This window comes from Coptis chinensis, chromosome 6 (assembly GCF_015680905.1).
Source record: "Coptis chinensis isolate HL-2020 chromosome 6, ASM1568090v1, whole genome shotgun sequence".
NCBI lineage: Eukaryota > Viridiplantae > Streptophyta > Magnoliopsida > Ranunculales > Ranunculaceae > Coptis > Coptis chinensis.
Window position 1 is genome coordinate 14,695,232 of NC_141461.1, and position 20,714 is coordinate 14,715,945.

The 20,714-nt window shown below is 37.1% G+C and overlaps 3 protein-coding genes across 3 annotated transcripts; all 3 read right to left on the reverse strand.

Annotated features, from left to right (window-relative positions):
• Window positions 1-4,020: 4,020 nt before the first annotated feature.
• On the reverse strand, window positions 4,021-7,047 carry LOC147491646 (WUSCHEL-related homeobox 8-like). Its single transcript, XM_086568613.1, has 3 exons — window positions 6,636-7,047; window positions 5,231-5,761; window positions 4,021-4,464 (listed from the first exon to the last, which is right to left on the reverse strand). Exons 1-3 carry the CDS (start codon window positions 6,958-6,960, stop codon window positions 4,388-4,390), a joined length of 933 nt encoding a protein of 310 aa, XP_086424739.1. The 5' UTR covers window positions 6,961-7,047; the 3' UTR covers window positions 4,021-4,387.
• Window positions 7,048-8,558: 1,511 nt separating this feature from the next.
• On the reverse strand, window positions 8,559-11,557 carry CHC1 (SWIB/MDM2 domain superfamily protein). Its single transcript, XM_086565939.1, has 3 exons — window positions 11,435-11,557; window positions 9,758-11,331; window positions 8,559-9,174 (listed from the first exon to the last, which is right to left on the reverse strand). Exons 2-3 carry the CDS (start codon window positions 11,320-11,322, stop codon window positions 9,102-9,104), a joined length of 1,638 nt encoding a protein of 545 aa, XP_086422065.1. The 5' UTR covers window positions 11,323-11,331; window positions 11,435-11,557; the 3' UTR covers window positions 8,559-9,101.
• Window positions 11,558-13,079: 1,522 nt separating this feature from the next.
• On the reverse strand, window positions 13,080-19,284 carry TRM26 (RB1-inducible coiled-coil protein). The gene is made up of 7 exons (XM_086566650.1): window positions 18,975-19,284; window positions 18,056-18,272; window positions 17,768-17,958; window positions 16,832-16,911; window positions 14,935-16,617; window positions 14,638-14,806; window positions 13,080-13,948 (listed from the first exon to the last, which is right to left on the reverse strand). Exons 3-7 carry the CDS (start codon window positions 17,841-17,843, stop codon window positions 13,320-13,322), a joined length of 2,637 nt encoding a protein of 878 aa, XP_086422776.1. The 5' UTR covers window positions 17,844-17,958; window positions 18,056-18,272; window positions 18,975-19,284; the 3' UTR covers window positions 13,080-13,319.
• Between the last annotated feature and the right edge of the window lie 1,430 nt (window positions 19,285-20,714).

Consider the following 20,714-nt stretch of genomic DNA (forward strand, 5'->3'; position numbering starts at 1 on the left):
GTCTCAGTTCGTTACATTTGTTACCTCTCAATTACAGATTACTATCAGATGGTCTTTTTCAATATTGCAACGGTACAGTATATGAACAATATCCAATCCTTTAAACTCGTAACCTTAGACCATGTCGAAATGGACTTCATGTTAATATTCAACTTGAATATACTGAATTCAACAGTGCTGTAACTTTTGTTAGAGTAATGGATGGGTTATTTTCTGATTGTACGAGCCATCCTTTTGAAGATACTTTCCACAACCTACATTAGGCCAAATTGCGAACCTCTTCCGTTCGCCATATAAATATTAGTATCGTTGCAAAGGAGCATCAAACCTGGTAACGCACAAGGTATATGTCTTGATATGTTTGGTTGAAAAGATCTCCAAACTGGGCAAATTGCGTGGAGTCGGCATAAGAACTGATATCGTCTAGGAGATCCTCAGTTAGATTCTCACACCAGTCCATCGATGTAGCAAATTTTAAATTGAAAAAAAAGAACTTAAAAATAAATTGGCGGTCAGTTAATATGGTCGTTATTATAGAGAAACTAGACTAGACCACCATCTCGTTTCACAAAAGCCCATGGTGAATAATTGTGGGACGTTATGGACCCATGGCTGCACTTGTATTGTTCGCTCTGTACAGAACCTTAAAAGTATGGGCGTATCAGCATATGGCCTTTCAATCTCTCAGGTGCATTCAAAGAAGTGAATTGCCGTTGTCACAACCCGATTTTTAAATAATTAAAAATAATAAATATTTGAAATATAAATACATCAAACATCACTATATTCAATTGTCTAAAAACCTAGGCTATGACGGGGTGGATACAACACATGTCAAAACCTAAAACCCACATCACAACCGGATCAACTTAACAACAAAAATCTCCAAATTCCTCAACTATCACTTTATTAAAAACTTTCTTCCATCCCAATACAAACATAAACAAACTTTAAGAATAACAATTTCCAACATCGTATTCTCATGTCATATAAAATCAGAATCTACGTTATTACATCATTCCAAAAGATCGGACCTAATAAACTAAACTCCCATCAAATCGTTCCATTACTTTTCTACCGGTTCCCAAGAATCCACCCACGTTAATCAAAACAAAGCAAACATCCACGTTATTCATCATTCCAAAAGATCTTTAATAAACTAAACTCCTATCGAGAATCAAAACACACCCACGCGTGTTCCCAAAACAAAGTTAATCAAAACAAAAACATGGGTCGACAAAATTGAATTTCTTTGGTATGAGTAGACTAACCACATATAAACATTATCATACTTTTAATTATTCAAACAATCACTTTATATTATCCTATAACTTAATCATTCACAAACTTGGAAGATGTAGTTAGTCATTTTAACCGCCATAATTTCTTCCCAAGCAAGACTTCCATTATATTAACTCATTCAAATACCTCGTTTTAATATCTAAATCATTTAATTAAAACTTACCGATATCCATCGCTATATAAGGGTAGGACCCGGCGTCCTCAAGAAAATGTTATTAAGTCCTACCCCCGCAAAGAAAGTTAACTTCTATATAACCTTTGTAAATATTATATTAGGCATTCAAAGAAAACCCAAACACTCACATAATCAAATTAATACCACTAACCCCGCAAGGCGAATACCTTCCTCTGGAAAGGGCCAAACAACAATTTGGTCATTCATGACACATTCAATCTAATAATCGGTCATTCATGGCACATTCAATGAATACCCCTATATAATGCTAACGGACCATTTATGGACATTCAATAAATGTCCACCTAACATATGACATCAACAGTCATAAAACTCGATTCCAAAACTTTAGGCATGGAGAGTTTTAAAAGAGTGCGGTAAATTTATTTAAGCATTACTGAACTTTATTTTATATATCATTTCAGAGAACGAATGAATATCTTGATTCCTCAGATTTTTGATTTACGCGTTATTAATTTGAGGGGATGTCTTAGTGTCATAACGCCAGATATCATAAAATACTATAAAATCACATAAGTAGTTAATACACATACACACGTATATATAGAGGTCTTAGCCTAAAGTCAAGTATGCTAATAGCCCTAGACCTATCTTAATAACCCAAATCATAATCCGAAGTTAAAAGGTTAAATTGGGTCAAACTGGTCAAAGTCAACCACGGTCAAAAATCAACTCGGTCAAAGTCAATCCCGATCAAAGTCAAAGTCAACCATCAACCAAAATGTCATTTCGAAGTCAAAATTGTCATATTTCCATGCTCAACAATTTTCGGTCATAGCCATGGTCAAAACATTTAAAGTCAAAATGCATTTATTTCGTGGGCTCACGACTATATAAGGTAATGAATGCGGACTAATCCTGGCTGCCCCAAACCTTAGACCCGAAAGTTTAAAACCAACTTATTTATTCCACTGACCCAATTGGATCTATATTAAGTCCTACTAAACAAGTTAGGCCCCAACCAATATTAAAAACCCAAAAAAAATTGAGTTCGGCCCGAAAATTTAACTGAAACCGGCCCAACAAAACAATCTAAGTTCTGGCCCAAAGACTTAAAAGAAAATGGACCAAACCAACTAAACAAGTTAGGCCCCAACCAAAACTAAAACATTTCGGCCCAACTAACCAACCCAAAGCCCAACAATCTAAACCGGCCCAAGCCCAAACCGACCACAGTTCTTCTTCTCCACCAATTCTCTTCCTCCAGCCACCCAAAACCGACCACCACACTCCTCCACACGACCACCCCTTTCAAGCCCACGGTTTTGAACCCCTTACAAACCCATACAACTTTAACAAAAACCACAAATTCTAATATCAGTAAATCAACCTCTTCCTCAAACTAGATCTACAATTTCGGACCGCCATTAATGGCTTTTCCAAGCTCTTACAGCCCCCACCCAAGTCTAACATTTAATCCGACATCACTACCCAACCTCAAACCAACAAAAAAAATCCAAAACACAACTCACTGCTCACCAATGGCGTTCGGCGCCATTAACGCCTTCTCAAGCTCCAACAGCACACTCCAAATTTCCATCTCGACGTCCCCAACATCAAACCACAATACAACAGTTTAACATCACAAGATAAAACCATAGTTTAAACAAATTAAAGGATTTCGTTCCCCTTTTGTTTCTTTCTCTGGCGACGCCATTAGCGCCTGTTCAAAGCTTGAACAGAGCTTCGACTGCCCAAGCCGCAACAGTTCAACAAAGAGTATTGACACCAATATCAATGTCGACAGTATATAGACACAGTATCCCAGTTCGACAGTTTAACCAATTTTTTTAACAAAGTTTCGACAGTTCTATATCAAATCCGAGTTTCACTAGAGTTTTAACAACTCGACGAACAGTATACAAAACAAAAATATTAGATAGTATACACCGATATATGAAAACTATACATCCGGTGAAATAGCAAAATAGCTACTCAACTTTAGCGCAGATTATCAACCAGCTATCAGGAAAAACTCATAAAACTCTTTTTTTTCTAAACCCCGCCTTTTTTTTTTTTTTTAAAAACTCTACGAGAAAAAAAGAAAAACAAAACAACCCTTAGGACAGGGGACTCTTATCCTTAACTGATAGTTATCCTATATTATTTTATATATTATTTATTATTATTATTATTATGAAAATAAGAGAACTAAAACACGGGGTGTTATAGCCGTGTTACCGAGTTGAGCTCCTGAAGTAAATTATACCTGTCAATCTTACAAAGTTTTGTTGGTCTTTTTGTTTACGGCTTATGAAGCAAAATGCAGAGGAAGTTCTGAGTATAACCAAAACCCTCAAAAACAGTCTTTTAACTTGTACATTTACTTGTTGTGTGCGTGCGAGTGACCATAGCAGCTATCGTAGAAAGGAAATTTGGCACAAGTTTTTGCAGCTGAAGGCAGTTTCCTGCCTTCGCCCTTCCATTTGAACCACTTTGACAAATAATAGTGATGCAAATCTAACAGTTGTTGGCAAGCATCAGGATCAAAAGGCTCCAAGTGTAAGAAATCAAAAACAAAATTCATTCCCACAACAAACCAAGACTGCTAAATATATTCAACTCCCAAAACAAGATGTATCAACATACATATGTAAGGACTCGCCTTTTTCAAAAAATATTCAAGCACAGCGACTAACAATAAAGTTGGATCATGCTGCCGCAAAACTATTTCTACGATTTCTCCAGATCAGAGCTTCCATCAGATTCAGTTTGTAACTATCACTCAATATTTACTGTTTTAACTGTAACGATATCCTAGTGAAAATATCTTTTTTCATTATGGGTCCTTCATATACTCCAGTATAACGTCATCCTTAAACTTAATCCTTCAACGCACTAATCTGTATACCTTGCTCCCTTGGCAGCATTACTTTGTCTCACTTATAATCATTCATAGCCGTCTCCCTGATGGTATCCATTGTAGCTTCCTGGCACTTCCATCTTTCCCAAAAGATGGTCAATTCCTGCACTCAAAAATTCCAAATGAAAACATCCATGCAGTTTAATGCACTGGCCAGCGGAACATAATAAGACAACTGGTAAAAAGAAGGATAATTTTTTACTTGAAAACACTTTCTGTTGCACTGCTTGTCAGCATGGACATACTAATGACTAATATCATTAATGATGTATGCATTTGGGGTATCCATTTTCCTAAAGGAGAAGAGGGAAATGAATACAACGGAATGCTTAAACTGAATATATGTTCATGTTGTGAAGGTGATAGGGACTAGGGAGAACGAAAAATTGAACTTTAGAATGTTTGGAGGGAACCCAAAATAGATTTGCGTAAAATATGAATTCCTATGAAACCCTAACAAACAAGGAGCGAAATAATAAGAAAATATATAATGTGGGGCGGGGCGGGGGGGGATGGAAATAACTGACAACTTTCAACATATCGTACAATAACAAAATCCCCCTTCTTCCCTGCTAAGCTTTCCAATGGAAATGGGATATTGAAGAATAGATGTAAATGATTTGAAAGCTACACACACCAGTAACAGGTCATGTAATCTCTACGAATACCATGTCTCTTAATCAACTTAACTACTAATACATCACTAAAGCTATTCATTTTTACTTCTTGGCATTTCGTTTTTAAGCTACCTGACCACAACTATTGCATATGAGGTATCAGATTGATCAGGCCTATACACCAAATGACCAAAACACATGACCACTCCCAAATAAGATAAAAAGTGAAAGTGACTTAAAGAGAGTACATACTTGGGTTTGACAATAGAGTGTCATAGAAAGATATGTGGCCCAAACTTCCAGACGACCTTGGACATCCATCAGATGGAAATGTGTTTTCTCCTTTTTCATGCTGTTGATCCAAGGAATGCAGTTCAGAGCCTATTTCCGAACTTTGGAAGCATACTTCATTTTCTCCAAGAGCATGGTTTTCATTAGACAGAATGTTCTCTGGCTTTGCCTTCTTTTCTTTTGGAGACTCGACCTCGGTCTCTACTTCTGATTCTGCGTTGTTTGGTCCCACACCAGTTTGCTTCCTTTTCGATCTCGCTCGCCTGTTCTGGAACCAATTATAGACGTTCGTTTCTGAAATCGGACCATGTTGTGTCAATTCATTTGTTATATCTTTGATTTTCTGCTTACTCGGAGTCCCAGTGCCTTGATCAAATATATGCTCCAGTATTTGGAGCTGCATTGGTGTTGGGGTCCATCGCTGTCTGGTGGATATCTTGTGACCAGCAGATGTCGTAAGAGGATCATAGTACACATTACCTAGCCTCATTCCTGTAACAAAATAGAAGGGCATAACTTTAATTAGTCGGAAAAAAGAGGATCGTATGTCAGAAGAAAAGTAAGCATCCACATGACCACATTCAAAACCATGGCTCAAGGCTCACTCAGTTGATATGTTGTGTACTTGTGCTGCACAGTTGACTGAGACTAAATAAACCTTATTGATGAGAGAAACTTAAGAAGGCAACGAATCTTAATAGGCTAAATGTCTTTAAAATTTGCAGCTTTTGCACAATTCAACTCTCCATAGACGGGTTTTCCATTGAGGAGAAGATACAAATCATAATAGAATACTTGGATATTGCTGGTGAAATGCAGTATAATCTCCTAATGCCAGATCACTAGATGACAGATCAACTCCTGGTGATTAGTACTGGCCTAGGCCTTAGTAGTCCAGGGTTCCGGCCTGCTGCAAAGCAAAACAAGAGTTCTTCCACAGTGATTTTTAGCTGAAGTTTTATAGCTATACATTGGTCCAGTGCCTCGTATAATCAAATAAACGAGCGTCCATATAATTGCAATTGATTAAACCAATCATCCTAGACAAAGTCTAAATGCATTGAGAAACACAATCAGAAAACAACTAGTTCGAGACCACTTGTAACAGAGAATTCTATGTGATCCATCCATAATAGCACAATTCAAAATAACGAAAACAAAAAACATGAATTAATTAATAATAAAAAGGTTAAAAAAAAACAGACAATTTACTTTCAACAGATCCCCAAAAAGAGGTAAATTTCATTTAAGTGAATAATTCCAAAATGGTAAAAAAAAAAAAAAAAAAAAAAAAACCCATAATACATTAGACCATGACCATTAAATCCAACTACAAAACAGAAAAGGAGAGAAAGAGAGTATGTACCTGCAAAATCCTGTTGAGAAGTAATAGACTTATGCATCTCAACAAGCTGTTCACAAATAGTAGCATAAATTGAAATCTGCTTTCTAAGTAGCTCCATTTGTTCATCAGTCATAACTTTCACGTACATCATTCCAAACCCACCACCTTGTTGTTCTAGTTCATGTTCTTGCTGTTGTCCATGTTGTTGTTGCTGCTGCTTGTCGTCCCACTCCATATAGTTCACTTGCTCTTCTTCTTGTTCAATCATTCCACCTACACCAGCTGATCTTATACCATGATGTACTTGTTGTTGTTGTTCAACATTATTATTCCTTCTTATATCCATGTCTCTGCCAATCTAGTTGTACTTCATTTCTGAGACTTTAAGATTTTGTTTCTGTGTAAGACAAGAAGAATGAACAAGTCTTTTTTGAAGGACAGAGACAAAAAAATTAAACAAATAAAGTAAAAGTGATTCGGCGTATTTTAGTCCACCTGTCTTTATGCGGCGTGCGTATTTTAGTAAGTTGATACGATAATATCACATATCTATATTCTCGGGATTCCAGTAATGATATATCGTGTAATGAGATCTCGCCGAATATTTTTTATACTAAAAAATTCGGTGGGATAAGTTTCTATGCATGGCATAATTGGTGAAATATCAAAATCGATGGGTTCATGTGACCACATCACTGCTTTTTTTTTCCCTATATAGTGTGATCACATGATTGACTCCTACAGTAGAAGATACAGAGAATTGTATAATGTGTGTCAAGTCACAGAAAGCTAAATCCTGAGATAGTCTTGCGTAAGATCTTGAGAGAGTCTTGCTTACGATCTGGAGACCTCCTTGGCCCTTGCTATGAAATTTATCTCCAGTATAGACGAATCTCATAATTTTCTTCAAGTATTCTACTTGTTTGTTTTTCAAAGATATGGACCCTTGTGCTTCACCTTGAAGAGACATTTTCGATTAAAGTAGTCTCACAAGTAGGACCATGACTTTAGAAAGTGAACGCAACTACCTTTGGATTCATCTAATGAACAGTACAGGTCGGTATACCACTAACCACTTTACCTAACAAAGCCATCAACTGCTTATCCACTTCTACACTCTTAAGCTTTTTTCCGTTTTTTTTTTTTCTAAATGGAATATTTGGTGGGACAGTTTGACTTTTACAGTACCATTTATCAGCTGATTTTACAAGGTAATCATATACTCGTGTTTGTGAATAGTGGAACTGTGGAAGATCTATGAGAAGTCGTAGCATCCCTGCAGTTCTGTACGTCTCTACTGTAAATTTCACATGAATTAATTTACAACAGTAGTGATTTCCTAGACAAAAGTCATAACACGACCCAAAATTTCTAAACTTAAAAAGCGGAATGCTAATGGGAAGATAATTGGATTCCTTCCATAGTTCCATCCCTTTTAAAAAGCCCTTTGGTCCTAGACCAAGGCACCAAGCTGTATGCCAAATGTTAGATTTGTTTATGATCTTATCGATCACGATACTCAATATTGGAATATTGGTATCCTTAGTTGTTCTCTGGTGAGTGGTGACACTTTGGCTGGGATCTTAAAAACCTAGCCAAAGAGTAGCAAAAAAAGGTTCCAAAATATGAACAAATTTGTACCTCATTTTGCACTTCACCAAAAAGAAACATGTTCATTTTGCATCAATATGAAACTTTATAAATGCAATACCAATATACCACTTCAAAAGACAGATTAATATTGTGAAAGCTATAGAGTTCATAAATTGGCACAAAAAAAAAAGGGGGTTCATAAATTCACACACAGCTAGTCAGCTACTACACACATACACATAAATTGTGAAACTTGGGAGAAACTAAAGCATTGAAACTCGAGATTTTTTTTTTTAATCCGGATTATGACATATACCAATAGCCTCTACTTCAAGCATAACTCCATAGAAAAACAAGTAAATAAACATCTTGCAAACTGAAAATGAGTTTTTCATGGATTTGTCAACAAAATGCTAATCGTTTACATTGCAGAAAAACTGGCAGCAAGCTAGGGCTTCAATATACCAACAGAACACTCAGAGGCTAACTTGTCCTTCACAGATCACACGTAATACAGGTTAGTTCTAATTGTTATACACAAAGACCATGAGCTCCCTCTGTGAAGGACATACAGCAAGGGAATGCATCATAATTGTACACCATGTAACTTACAGAACAATAGCACTGAAGAAACTGGATAGAAGCCAACAGTCATTACCCTTCAAGGCTGATGCATTGGTTACTCTTTCTAACCTCACAATACCATGAATCTTCCATGAGGTGCATTAGGAACCCAGAACAGGTCTGTCCATAAAAATAGAGCCCAGATGGGATACTAAAATTCTGCTTTTCTCGATAGATTCAGACATTCCTGTCCAGCTCGATAAGGCTGAAAACAAACGCATTCAATGCCCAACAGTGCTTCAACACAAATAATGATGACTAGCAGTCCTATCATGTGCTTCCAGGAGCATCACTTCCTGCAGCTGGCTTGCGGTTCAGATAACGAATAACAGCATCTTCAACCCTGTTATGTTTTATAAGAAGAAAGAACAAATATTACAAATTACACCAAGAAGAAACACTTACAACTATTTAAATAGCTAATCCAACTCCCAATAGGGCAGAGGGATCCCTCAATCAGTTTCATAACTAATAAATAAATGAAGTAAAAAAAAGCATAAGATGGTGCAAATTATTTGAGATCTCATGGTATGTGTTTGTGGCAACGGGAATATAGAAGTATAACTTTCCTATAATACCCTTGTGAACTTGATTTTACCAACAATTTTGTGTTTATTCACTTGTACATCTTTTCACTGAATGATAAAAAATTTATTTAGTTTTCAATCTTTACTCATACAAAAGCTAAATTGCTAATCAAAAAAAATTATGACATGAACTACCCAGATTTGAGGTATGGAATTCATTTTTGTTTCTCAGATTACAGATTTGCTGATCCAGTTAATCAGATAATTTCAGTAAAGGTTCACAGACTCCAAAAATGTGCATACTTACTACTATGTAAACAACCAATTAGTAGACACAATTGTGAACATGAATTCATTAACTGAAGGGATAAGAGAAGGTAAAGTGCATAGAATGTATACCATGGTTGATTATAGAAATCTGAACGACGCTCTTTTTCAGCATTACGACTTGCTTCCCCAGCAACGAGCTTCAAGTCCCTGCTTTGAGAAGCAATCAAAGCATTGATAAATTCAACAGGAGACTGACTAAACCCAAGAAAAAAGGCCCGCCTCCTACGATGCTCATGAATCTTCTTTATGGCTGCACATATTGCTTCATCACAAGCATCAATCTCTTTATGCTTCTCTGTGTTGGCCAAAAAAGCAGACATCTCCTTTTGTAATGGGAACGGAACATCCACTAGCACGTCGTAGCAAGCACTCCCAGCAGGATTGTTCCCTGAAAGCCTAATCTTGTGCTCCAAATGAATAGGTTGTGGAGGGGCCAAATGCGGTGATATCTTCTGCGAAACCATGGCAAACTTCATCCTCTCTTCCCCAAATACTTTACGAAGAGGCGGATCACATTTAAAAAAAGCAGGATCACTAGGATCTTGCAACTTTCTTGCCTTGACATAGTGCCAAATTGCAGCAATAACTCTTGCACGTGTATCAACCTCAATGGCAAGAACATCCATTAAAGGTGGTGAAAGTTTGAATTTTTCAGGTATATAATTCATTTCTAGACGTATGCCAGCAGTGAATTCCTTATCTCCTTTTCTTTTAATCTCAAAGCCTTCATGAGGTGCAGCAGATCGGGCACTCTCCCATGTAATGGTAGCGTTCTCAGGATACAGACTATGATCCAGAGCAATGGATATTTTCTTAAAGAAAGAAGAGAACTTTGGATACAATGCATTTGGTTTCTGGATCATTCCACCCGAATCAGGATCCACCCCATCTTCCAAGATCCTCCCAATTATCTTCAGAGACCAAGAAGGAGGCTCAGTATTCTGCCTCTCAGGGATTGAGCGTATCTGATTAGCGTACGTATTGAAAACATAAAGCCTCAGAGTCTTCTGGATACAAGGAGGGTTTTTAAGGGATTCCTGAATGTCAATTTTTTTTCTTGCCAAACCAGCATCCACACGGGCCTCAAACTCAAGTAGCTGGGTATAAAGTGCTGACTCAGGCAGAAGTGCTGCGACCCTGTCGGGCAACTGTTTCTCTGGAAGCTTCCTCTTTTTCCGACGAGCAGCGGGTGTCAACTCCATGGTTTTGAATGAGGAAACGGAGTTGTTATTGGCAGCTCCAGGAGGCCGTGCTGGAGGTTTCTGATTCACTCGTTTTGCGCCACCACTGGCTGTGCCAGGAGTTGAAAGAGAAGGTGACGAGGCACCGGCTTGAGCTTGGGCTTGAGCTTGAGCTTGAGCTTGTGCTTGTGCTTGAAACTGAGCATGATATTGGGCATGTGCTGCTTGAGCATGCGCCGCTTGATTAGCCTGTACCAAAGCTTGGGCCTGAACCTGATTCAAAGTCTGGGTTCGAAGAGGTGACTGAAACTGACCCTGAAAGTGTGATCCATCCTGCCCACGAGGATGCATAGGGTGGTTCATCGGAATATTCGACGACATCATCCCCGAATTATTACCCAACGGAGACGGACCTCCCATATTAGTCGTGTGGTTGTTATTATTAGCTGACATTGTAAAAACCTAATAAAAAAAATTCAAACAAGAAAACCAATAACACATCCACTAAACACACAACAACCCTTAACAAGCAATCAAATACCACCAAAATCTACTCTTTAATTACCTGCAATTTGAGCTCCACAGTGAACTGACACACTAGTGTGAGAAACAAAGAAGAAATAAGGCGCACCTCGCACAAGCCCTAAATTTTTGTTCTAATTCTTTTTTTCCCCAAAATGTAAACAAATAAAATCAGTAACGGGCCTGGGCCCTCTTAAATTACCAATGTTTCGTTGTTCTGACTACATGGGGGCCTAATGGGCTATTATGGTTCAGACTCTATTTTCTACTATTTATCTGTTTTACGTTTTCATTAGTTCTGCTAGCATGATGCATGTGCTCCGCACATGATGTTTAGTAGTTGTTAGGACATCTCCAATGGGAGTGTAAAATTACACCTCCACCTAGGCTCCACGTAGGTGCTATTAGGATTTTACACTTCTAATTGTATACTATTATATAGTTTATAAATATCCACACTCTATACTCTCTAATGGAGAAGTGTAAAAAAAAAAAAAATTTAACTCGGACGTCACTTTAAGTGACGCTTCTCTTTAATTTAAACTGGGACGACACTTTTTCGAGTTAACAAATTATTTTAGAATTAGAAAAGGACATTACTCTAAGTGACGTCTGAAAATTATTTTACTCAGACGTCAATTCGAGTGTCGCCCAGGCTTTTTATTAATTAATAGCGAGAGGGAGAATTTTCCACCATCTCTATTAGCTAATACACTATTACCTACGGTATATCACCCCATTGAAGAGAGTTTTTTTTTATATTTGGAGTGTAAAATTTCCACTCTATAAGATTTACACCCCCCATTGAAAATACCCTTATGTGGCGTGGAAAAAGTGTATTGAGTCTAAATCACATAATTGTCTTTATTATTATTATAAATTTACTTTAATATTTTGATGGGGTGTTTTGTAATTTAATCAAATGGGTATGGACAATTCCGTCCAAATAAAATGGTTGAAGAGACCAAGAGTTACATAAAAAAAAGTATTAAAATACTGTTGAGAGACTGTAGATAACACCCGTGTTCTTTAAAATATTTTAGATTTGCAAACTTCGCCGGGTTTCACGTTTAAGTTTGAATTTTTTTTTATATCAAATGGTCACAAATAGGGGTGGAACTCGGGTATAATCCCGAGTTTCAAATGTTTCGACCCGAGTTCGGGACCAAGTCTTAGTCGGTTCTTAAATTTTCAGCTCAAGTCCTAGTCCGACAAATTCGGGTTGGGTCGAGTTATGTCAGGTTGGTCAAACTTCTCATATTTTTTTTGAATTATGAGATAAAAAACACTAAAATTAAAATTGAAGTCTTCTAATAAAATAAAAGATATTTGATTGTTTGAAAAGGAAACTAACATTGTTGAATACATTATTCTTCTCAACCTTATATTTTATAAAAAAAATAAAATTAACCTTGTTGATTATATTATTCTTTTCAATCTTATTTTTTTTACAAAAATAGAATGATTGAAAGATATACGTATATATATGCATCCGGACTCGGGTTTTTCATTTTTTTTATATTCTAATCTGAGCCCAACCCAAAACCGAGTCGGATTTTTATTTTACAAAACTAAATCCGGACCACAGATCATGTTATACCATAACCAACAAAAGTTGGGTTTTAGTCCATCGGGTTTGAACTAACCCGACCCAAGTTCCACCCCTACTCACAAATATACATTTCAAGTGTTCCCCAAGTAAATTCAAGCTCTAATTATTTCAAACCAATCGATATACAAGCCAAACATTCATGTACATTCACAAAGATACATACGTACACACATTCATGAGGAATCCCCCGCCAATTACTTTACAGGACTCTCCCAGTTATAGTTCTCGATGATTTGTATATATATAAGTGCCATCACACCACTAAAGAACCTAGAAAAGAAAAAAAAAGGAATATCCTACTCTACACCTTTCACCACTATAACCATATATCCCTAACGGTTTCCTCAATCAGCTTTCCTAGAATCAAGTTTCCTATGTCCTTTCCTATTATGTCAACATCATTATACATCATATCTGACCAAGGGGTCAAGCACAGATCACGGGAGACCATGCCATCCAATGAATAAAAGGAGCTCTCAACTGGAGGATAAACATACACACTAAGCATCTTCCAAACACTGTCTAACAGTTCCTTTCGTAGTGGTGGCATCATGGTTGGACAGACGACCTTTCTCTTGAATATCGACGTGGTCATGGAAGGTTTAAGGATGACTGAGAGTGCTTCATTTAACAGATCAAATAGAACTTTATGATCCATCTTACTCTCGCTTTGATCCTTGGTAGCGCCAGTCTCCTCTGCCCCTTTTCTATAAAGGTCTTCAACTTTGTCAAAGACCCATTTGCCAACAGGCTTGGAAAATGGATCCCCTTTTGAAAAAGAATGATCAGAGGATCCATCGTACAACCCAGAAGCAACTAGAAGATTTTTAACGTACACTTCGGCAGGTCGTTCTACAGAGACCGTTTCAACCTCCAGTGGCTCCTCTACCTTTTTAGTGTCTTCAGATGTCCCAAACTCCAGTTGTTTCAACTTTCTCCTGAGGTCTGTGCAGTAATAACAAAAAAAATCTGTCACACAGATGACAATACAAATGACTGTACTATTGCATTACATTCTTGATATGGATGAGTGTTAGAGTTCTAAGTGAGACATTAGATAGGTGGGATACTTCACCCCCTCGGGAGGTTTATGGGGCACTCATTTATGTTCTCTATATTGTAAACCGGCTAATTTTCCTATATAAAAAGTGTGAGAGAAGGCCGAAGCTAATTAAGCTGTACTACTGTCTTTTCACCACATACTTTTCTCTTCATTAGCTATAATAAATTTAAATATGAGCCCTAGCAATACATAGCTAACATACATATATACCAAATGCCTAAAAATTACAATATTGTATTTCCAGTTTTGCAGGTGGTATGGTAGCAAAACCAGCTAGACTCCAAATTGACAAATTATCATGCAAGAGCTGGAATAGAGACAACAATGGCCAAGATGGAATGGTTTGATTGAGAGTTAGTAATGTTAGACTGCTAGTTACTTTTTTCCATACTCTCTCTATTATTAGCAAAACACGTCACAAGTTCATGGTTCATGCAATCCCATCTCCATCATAACATGCACCTAACGCTAGTGGTGTCTCTTCTAATAATGCAGATAATAGAACTCTTTTCCCTTATATATGCACATAACAAATAGTTTAAATTTAAATAACATTAGCAACATTTTATACCTTGAAGGTTAGAGCTGATCTCTCTGAAAACTTTGGGCACACCATGGTCTTCAATCATAGGCACATCAAGTGTGGAAATTGGGCTATGATATTCTGTTGTCCTGTAGAACTCCTCATGAGCGCTGCTGCATACTGATGCAGGACTGGGGGGTACTTCAGTTGAGTTTTCCTGAGACACGCAAAATATAAATTTTTCAGAGAAAAGGAATAGCAAAAGAAAAATAACTGAGCTCCACCTGTAACTGTTTAAGGTTACATATAGGGTGAATGACGCCAAACTAAAATGCAACCTTTTACCTGCGCACTTCCAATATTCGTCATTACAGTTGGTCCGCTCATAATATCATTCATGGACTCAGATTCATTGCCCCATGATTCCTCCACTGATTGTATCTTTCTGCCAAATAGTTTTCCTTTAAAAGTGAATCTGTATCTCAAATTCGTAACCTTTCCCTTGAAACCAATCCTCTCTTTCCTAGATTTTCTGACTTCCATTGAAAAATTCTCAGTGGCTTCTTGCCGCCTTCTGATATGTGCCCCCGTTAGAACATGCCGGTCCTCCAGAAGAAGCTTTCCAAACGAAGTTCCTGATACTGGGGCAGACATAGATCTTACAAGGTTCCTTGGTGACATTTCTCCCACGTGGAGCACATCATTCTGATGTCCATGTCGAAATGAACTGGATTGCAGTTCACTTTCATTCTTTACATTTTCCCAGTAGCTCTCTCCCTTTAAAACATCTCTAGGTCTTACTGTTCTCTCCTCAGTTATACTTATTTCCTCCTTCAGGACATTCTTCAGCCTCTGAGACAACATTTTCCTGGTGTCTCTGTCGATGAACTCAGGAGATCCAGGCCCATTGTCGTGAACGTCACTTCTATACGATCTGGTTGACTCTGACCTGGTTAAGTTCATCCCAAGATCCCTGGTAACACTTTCTCTAACTTGATTTGCTATATGGCGGGCAATTTGTCTCGGGTGTGATGCTTTCTCACTAAAAGGGGTCTCAATACCAAGCCCTCTAACTACAACATCCCTTTTGACACTATTCCCATGCACTTCAAATCTCAGCCTTTCCTTCACCTCTTCTAGAAAATCTTCAATACTACCTTCGTCTTTTACATTCTCTGAAGAACTAGCCCAAGAATCTCCATGGCTGGCACTTGCATCAGGGCCAGGCTTCAGAATTACTATCCTTGTGGGTGCAGAAGCCTTACCCTGATCATCCTGATTGATGGGGTGGACCTCTTGAATATCGTTACTTTTGGTTCTCTTCCTCAAAGTAACTGGTTCTTTCCGAACTTCTTGGACGTGTTCCATATCACACCCTTGATGCTGTAACCTGCCTTTTTCTTGTGAATTTGTTTTCATGACATGCTGAGAAGTGTGACCCTCCAGTTGTGTAGGTTTCTCTTTCGGTGTCATCCTTTTAGGATCTTGATAGAAAGCAGTCCTTTCCTTATTAAGGTCTTCTCGAGCAACCCATTGTCTAGGAATACTGCCGTGTTCTACAACTCCTGAATGCTCCCAAAGCCTTGCCGCTTGCCATGCTTCAAATTCTTTCTTAAATTTTTGCAGTTGCTCCTCTTGAGGATGTTCACGAGGCCGCGGTTTCTCAAACTTAAGTCTGTGCCCAGACTGGTCAGGGTCTTTTTCTCTGCGTTGGAAAGGTAAGTTATCTTCTGCTTGTTTTGAATGCTTTAAGCCAAGAGGGCTACGACGAATTGACGCGTTTTGGATCTGCTCCTTAGTGGGAAATTTGTTCCCAGAGATCTCATCCATCTTTGTCTTTATGTGGATTGCCGGCCTTGTATCGGATGGTAATGTATCCATCCCCATCAAACGGGCCACAACACTTGGCACATTCCTTTTAATGTCTGGTTCTTTTGATATTTCTTCAGCTATCAACTTTTTCATTGGAGCTTCACTTGGATAATCATTCTTACTCTTAGAAGAGTTCCGCATCACCTGATATGAGTGCTGTATGAAAGCTTTTTAATCAAAATGAGTTGTAAACTACTAGTAGTAGTAGTGGATAATCATACATGAAACAGATTTCAAATAGTACCAGCACCAGTAGTATGAATGAGTGTATAATATAGGTATTGTCAATCCACAGAAAAAATAAGATTTATCATTCAGAAACATTTACATTGAAATTCAATGAACTATAGACAAAGGCAGATTTTATTACCGGTATGTTCTCGCCCACAGCATCATAGCCCTGTATAGTCTCCCTTGGAAAATCCAAACTATTTCGAGGAGCTTCCAGGCCTGCAAAATTGTTAATCAATAAAATTTCACGTTAAGAATCCTAAACACTAATCCATGGGAGCTTGTTTGAGAGTTAACTTGCTAATGGTATTCCTAAAACCTCAATACAAAGGTATACAGTTTCTCTCTTTAGTTTTAAACCGGAAGATGGCAAGATATCAAAGCTAATTGCATTTTGGCTCTCTTCTATTTGTTAGCTTAGACGGGATTAGATCCCCAGATGCATGACTTAACTATTGACACAAGTTAATGTTTATTTCTAAATTTAAGAACTTATTAGGTGCGGTCTTCGGAAACTTCAGCAGTTCAACAACGATATAATGTTCCCCAGTGGCTATCATTGTTTGTCTGTAAAAAATTCCATGTAACCTTGAGCTGAAACATAGTAGGTTTGAACTAAAACAGAGTGTGTTGTAAGTAGTAAGTAGTGTTCCCATCCACTAAAGTACAAAAATATATGTACATTTAGTGAAAATTTTGCTGCCATTTCAGAGCTGTAAACTGCATAACAGCTTGCAACATCCCTACTACTTCAAAACCTCCCTATTCTAGCTCAATTTCCATGGAAATTTTTACCGGCAGCCAAGTACAGCCGTAGAAGTAAGGAAGTACAGAACAATAACACCATGACCCCATGTCTCCAACCTGTGGCTTGTATCACAACCGCAATTGCAAACTGCTCCGCTTTAACATAACCTTCCTTAACATTTATTTATTTTTATTTATTTTTTGATTGGTCACTTGGCCACATCCTTCCCTCCATCTCTTCAACTTACATACCATAGGCGTGCATACAAGTATACAACAAACGCAACAAAGGAAAGAGAGAATCTAGATACAAGTATACAATACTCACCATCATGCTTCTTAGCAGTATGAGACTTCCGAGATGCGGACTGATTAAAGTCAAAAAGGTGTAATAAGCCTCCCATGTGTTCAGTTCTGTCCTACCAAAAGCTGCATTTGCTTGATTCATACAGTTTTCTTATACGTCCAAAAAACCTAAGAATATTACTCGGTATCCAATATAGACACCAGTCTCAGAACCTGAGAAATCCAAGCACAGAGTTTATAAATCACTAAATAAAAAAAATGGTTAACCATTTGAGGCAACAATAGAAAACTGGAAAAAGTTCTCAGATACCTTAACATCATGAAATGTACAATAGGAACAACCTTCTTCACCAATAACTGTCCCATACCAAAATTCCGTATAATGCTGTAGCAATCCCCAATCCCCCACAAGAAGCTTCTTTGTCTTGGATGGCTCGTGGTACTACACCCAGAAAAAAATATAAACATTCAGCTTTGGCAAGGCAAAGGATTCCGGTGCTCCCTACAGAGCCGAATACAAAACGAACCTGCAGGTGAGATATAGAAATGCTTTATCAGGAAACTAAAAGAAATCAAATTTCATAAAGAGACCAGGATAAATTTTGCACAGTAATGGATATGTGTAGAACAAAACCAAAGAATTCTCTCTGATTGACTATATTGACCGGGCCTCAATCTTCATGAATAACACAATTCATTCACAAAATGTGTTCCAAATCATTCAAAGATCACCACATACAATTTTTTTCTTGCAAAATATGGAGTCTAAGAGTCTTCACATTCATCAAAACTGAAAAAAAGGAGCTGTGAAACAATCATATAACTTTTGTAAAGCTAATGTACAGAAAACTGGATTCAACTACAATTTGGCCTAGTTAGTTATTGTTTAGTTTAATTTGCAGACATCAAAACAAACTTGGGTGACGTTATATGATAAAAATAAACTCCCTAGCTGCATTACTTGATTAGAATTTAGAAATACAACCTCATAAGTAGCCCAGTTCAAAAAATGAAGAGAAATGAGATCTTTATAAAAGTATTACACCAAAACAAAGAAACAAACACAATCAAATTACAACAGCATAAAACATCTTATACCCTTTGTTTCACATCATCGAAATATCAAAACTTTAAAGTCTCCCCATCCTTAAAAGTCCATTACTCTCTTAAAACTGGAAGGAAACCAATCAAAATGCAATAAAACAAGAAAGTCTAAAAGCCCAACATACCTGTTGACAAAACCCAATGATCAAAAGCTTCTCTTCTTCTCCAAATGCTTATATATGTAGACTGTATACAGTAACACAGAGAAAGTAAACTGAAATGGAGAATGGAGTAGTGTAAGAGAAGATGGTTACAGAGAAAAGTTGAGAGTTAAAGCTGATGAATGGAACATTTTCTAGTTGTTATTTGAAACCTTTTTAGTTAAAAGAAGAGAGCAGAACTGCTGGAAAAGTACTGCTTTTTTTAAGTTAGCAGAAGAATCCATTGCCTGGAAATAACTACCATACTGATTACTGACACAGGCAGCTTCCCTCTATTTTTCTTTTCTTATTTCTTTTATTATATATATATATATATATATATTGTTATCAAGTGATCTATTAACTATTGTTTTGATTATGTTATTAAACACCACCACGACAACTAATCCTGTATTCCTGTCTACGAAATTGTTGACATTTTCAAACAACACTAATTTTAGTAACGCAAATGTACTTCCAAAAGTTTATAGAAACTTAAGTGGATGGATGAGGTTAACCAATTTTAGAGTGCTGCTCTTTGTATCGTGGCTTCAAAAGTATAATGTACATACACCATCTAAACAAAGTAATTTTGATTTTAGGAAAGAATCATAAAGTGCACGAAAATTTCTTTCAATTTCCATTATTTTTTGAGTATACAAAATGAATTTAAGGGAACATGCTTGTTTACTATATATGTTCTTTAGCATTGATATCAATCACATGCCCATTTCAGTATTTCACTATCTGAATTCATTGAACAGGTGTCCTTTCCTTATTATGTGATATCCTAGGTGCAATTTTAGGCAGCATGGAAAGAGGTGTATATAGATTATACTATTATAGAGAGGAGAACAAGCTCATGAAAAGTATATATAGATTGAACGTAGGACATCTGGTCCAGTAATGGTTTCGATCACATTTAATTGGACCCAGCACCAACATAGTAGGTCCAGTTGTAGATAGGCACGTGGATCACTGTTTCTCTTCCTCATATTAATTGAAGTTTTATTTTGATTCCATTGCCTTCCTCATACGTATTACACATTACCCAAGGAAAATTCCATAATTCCATATGCTCATAGATTGGTTTGGTGGACAAAATGATCTCCATATATATCAGGATACTCCGCATTCCTTGGGATGATTTGGACCATGGTGTAGAAAGGTCATAGAGTCATAGGAACTTTACATGACCTCTGGACCAGCTGATCCATTGCTATATTTATTTTTTTTTTCCTTTGATTTAGTTGATAAAATAATTTTTGATATTATGCCCTTGTATTATATTTTAGATTTTACGATTAAAATAAGTCAATAATAATCACTAGAAAACAGGTCAGAAACAGTTACTGCAGCCCACGACACCTCCATTTGGCGGCAACTTAAATGGAAGTGGGATTTTGGCGGTTTGTATTTGGATTTTCCTACTTTAATCACTGCGCACAATGTGCTCCTTATGATTTGGTCGTTATGCTTAGTTGCTTACTTAACACAGAATATTCTTCTTTCAGAATTTAGAGGAATTAAAACTTTCATGGAATTTGTGACTTTGCTACGATGAGTTGCTTCCCTGTCTTTGACTTTTGTCCATTTTCCTCATTTCCATTCTTAATGAAATCTTTACAACTAGGGATCCCTTACAACTAATATATTTTAGAAGATAAGCTAATGTAATAAGAGGACTCTGGAGGATAGATTGGGGAAAAAAAATAACTTTCAAGA

Excerpts from the sequence above, each read along its gene's own strand:
- LOC147491646 (XM_086568613.1), bottom strand. The coding sequence starts at position 6,960 with ATGGATATAAGAAGGAATAATAATGTTGAACAACAACAACAAGTACAT. Across the intron at positions 5,762-6,635 it reads TTCTCAACAGGATTTTGCAG|GAATGAGGCTAGGTAATGTG; the intron begins GTACATACTCTC and ends ATTTTGTTACAG. Across the intron at positions 4,465-5,230 it reads CACTCTATTGTCAAACCCAA|GAATTGACCATCTTTTGGGA; the intron begins GTATGTACTCTC and ends TTTTGAGTGCAG.
- CHC1 (XM_086565939.1), bottom strand. The coding sequence starts at position 11,322 with ATGTCAGCTAATAATAACAACCACACGACTAATATGGGAGGTCCGTCT. Across the intron at positions 9,175-9,757 it reads GATTTCTATAATCAACCATG|GGTTGAAGATGCTGTTATTC; the intron begins GTATACATTCTA and ends AAAACATAACAG.
- TRM26 (XM_086566650.1), bottom strand. The coding sequence starts at position 17,843 with ATGGGAGGCTTATTACACCTTTTTGACTTTAATCAGTCCGCATCTCGG. Across the intron at positions 16,912-17,767 it reads TACTGCTAAGAAGCATGATG|GCCTGGAAGCTCCTCGAAAT; the intron begins GTGAGTATTGTA and ends ACAATTTTGCAG. Across the intron at positions 16,618-16,831 it reads CTGTGGGCGAGAACATACCG|CACTCATATCAGGTGATGCG; the intron begins GTAATAAAATCT and ends GCTTTCATACAG.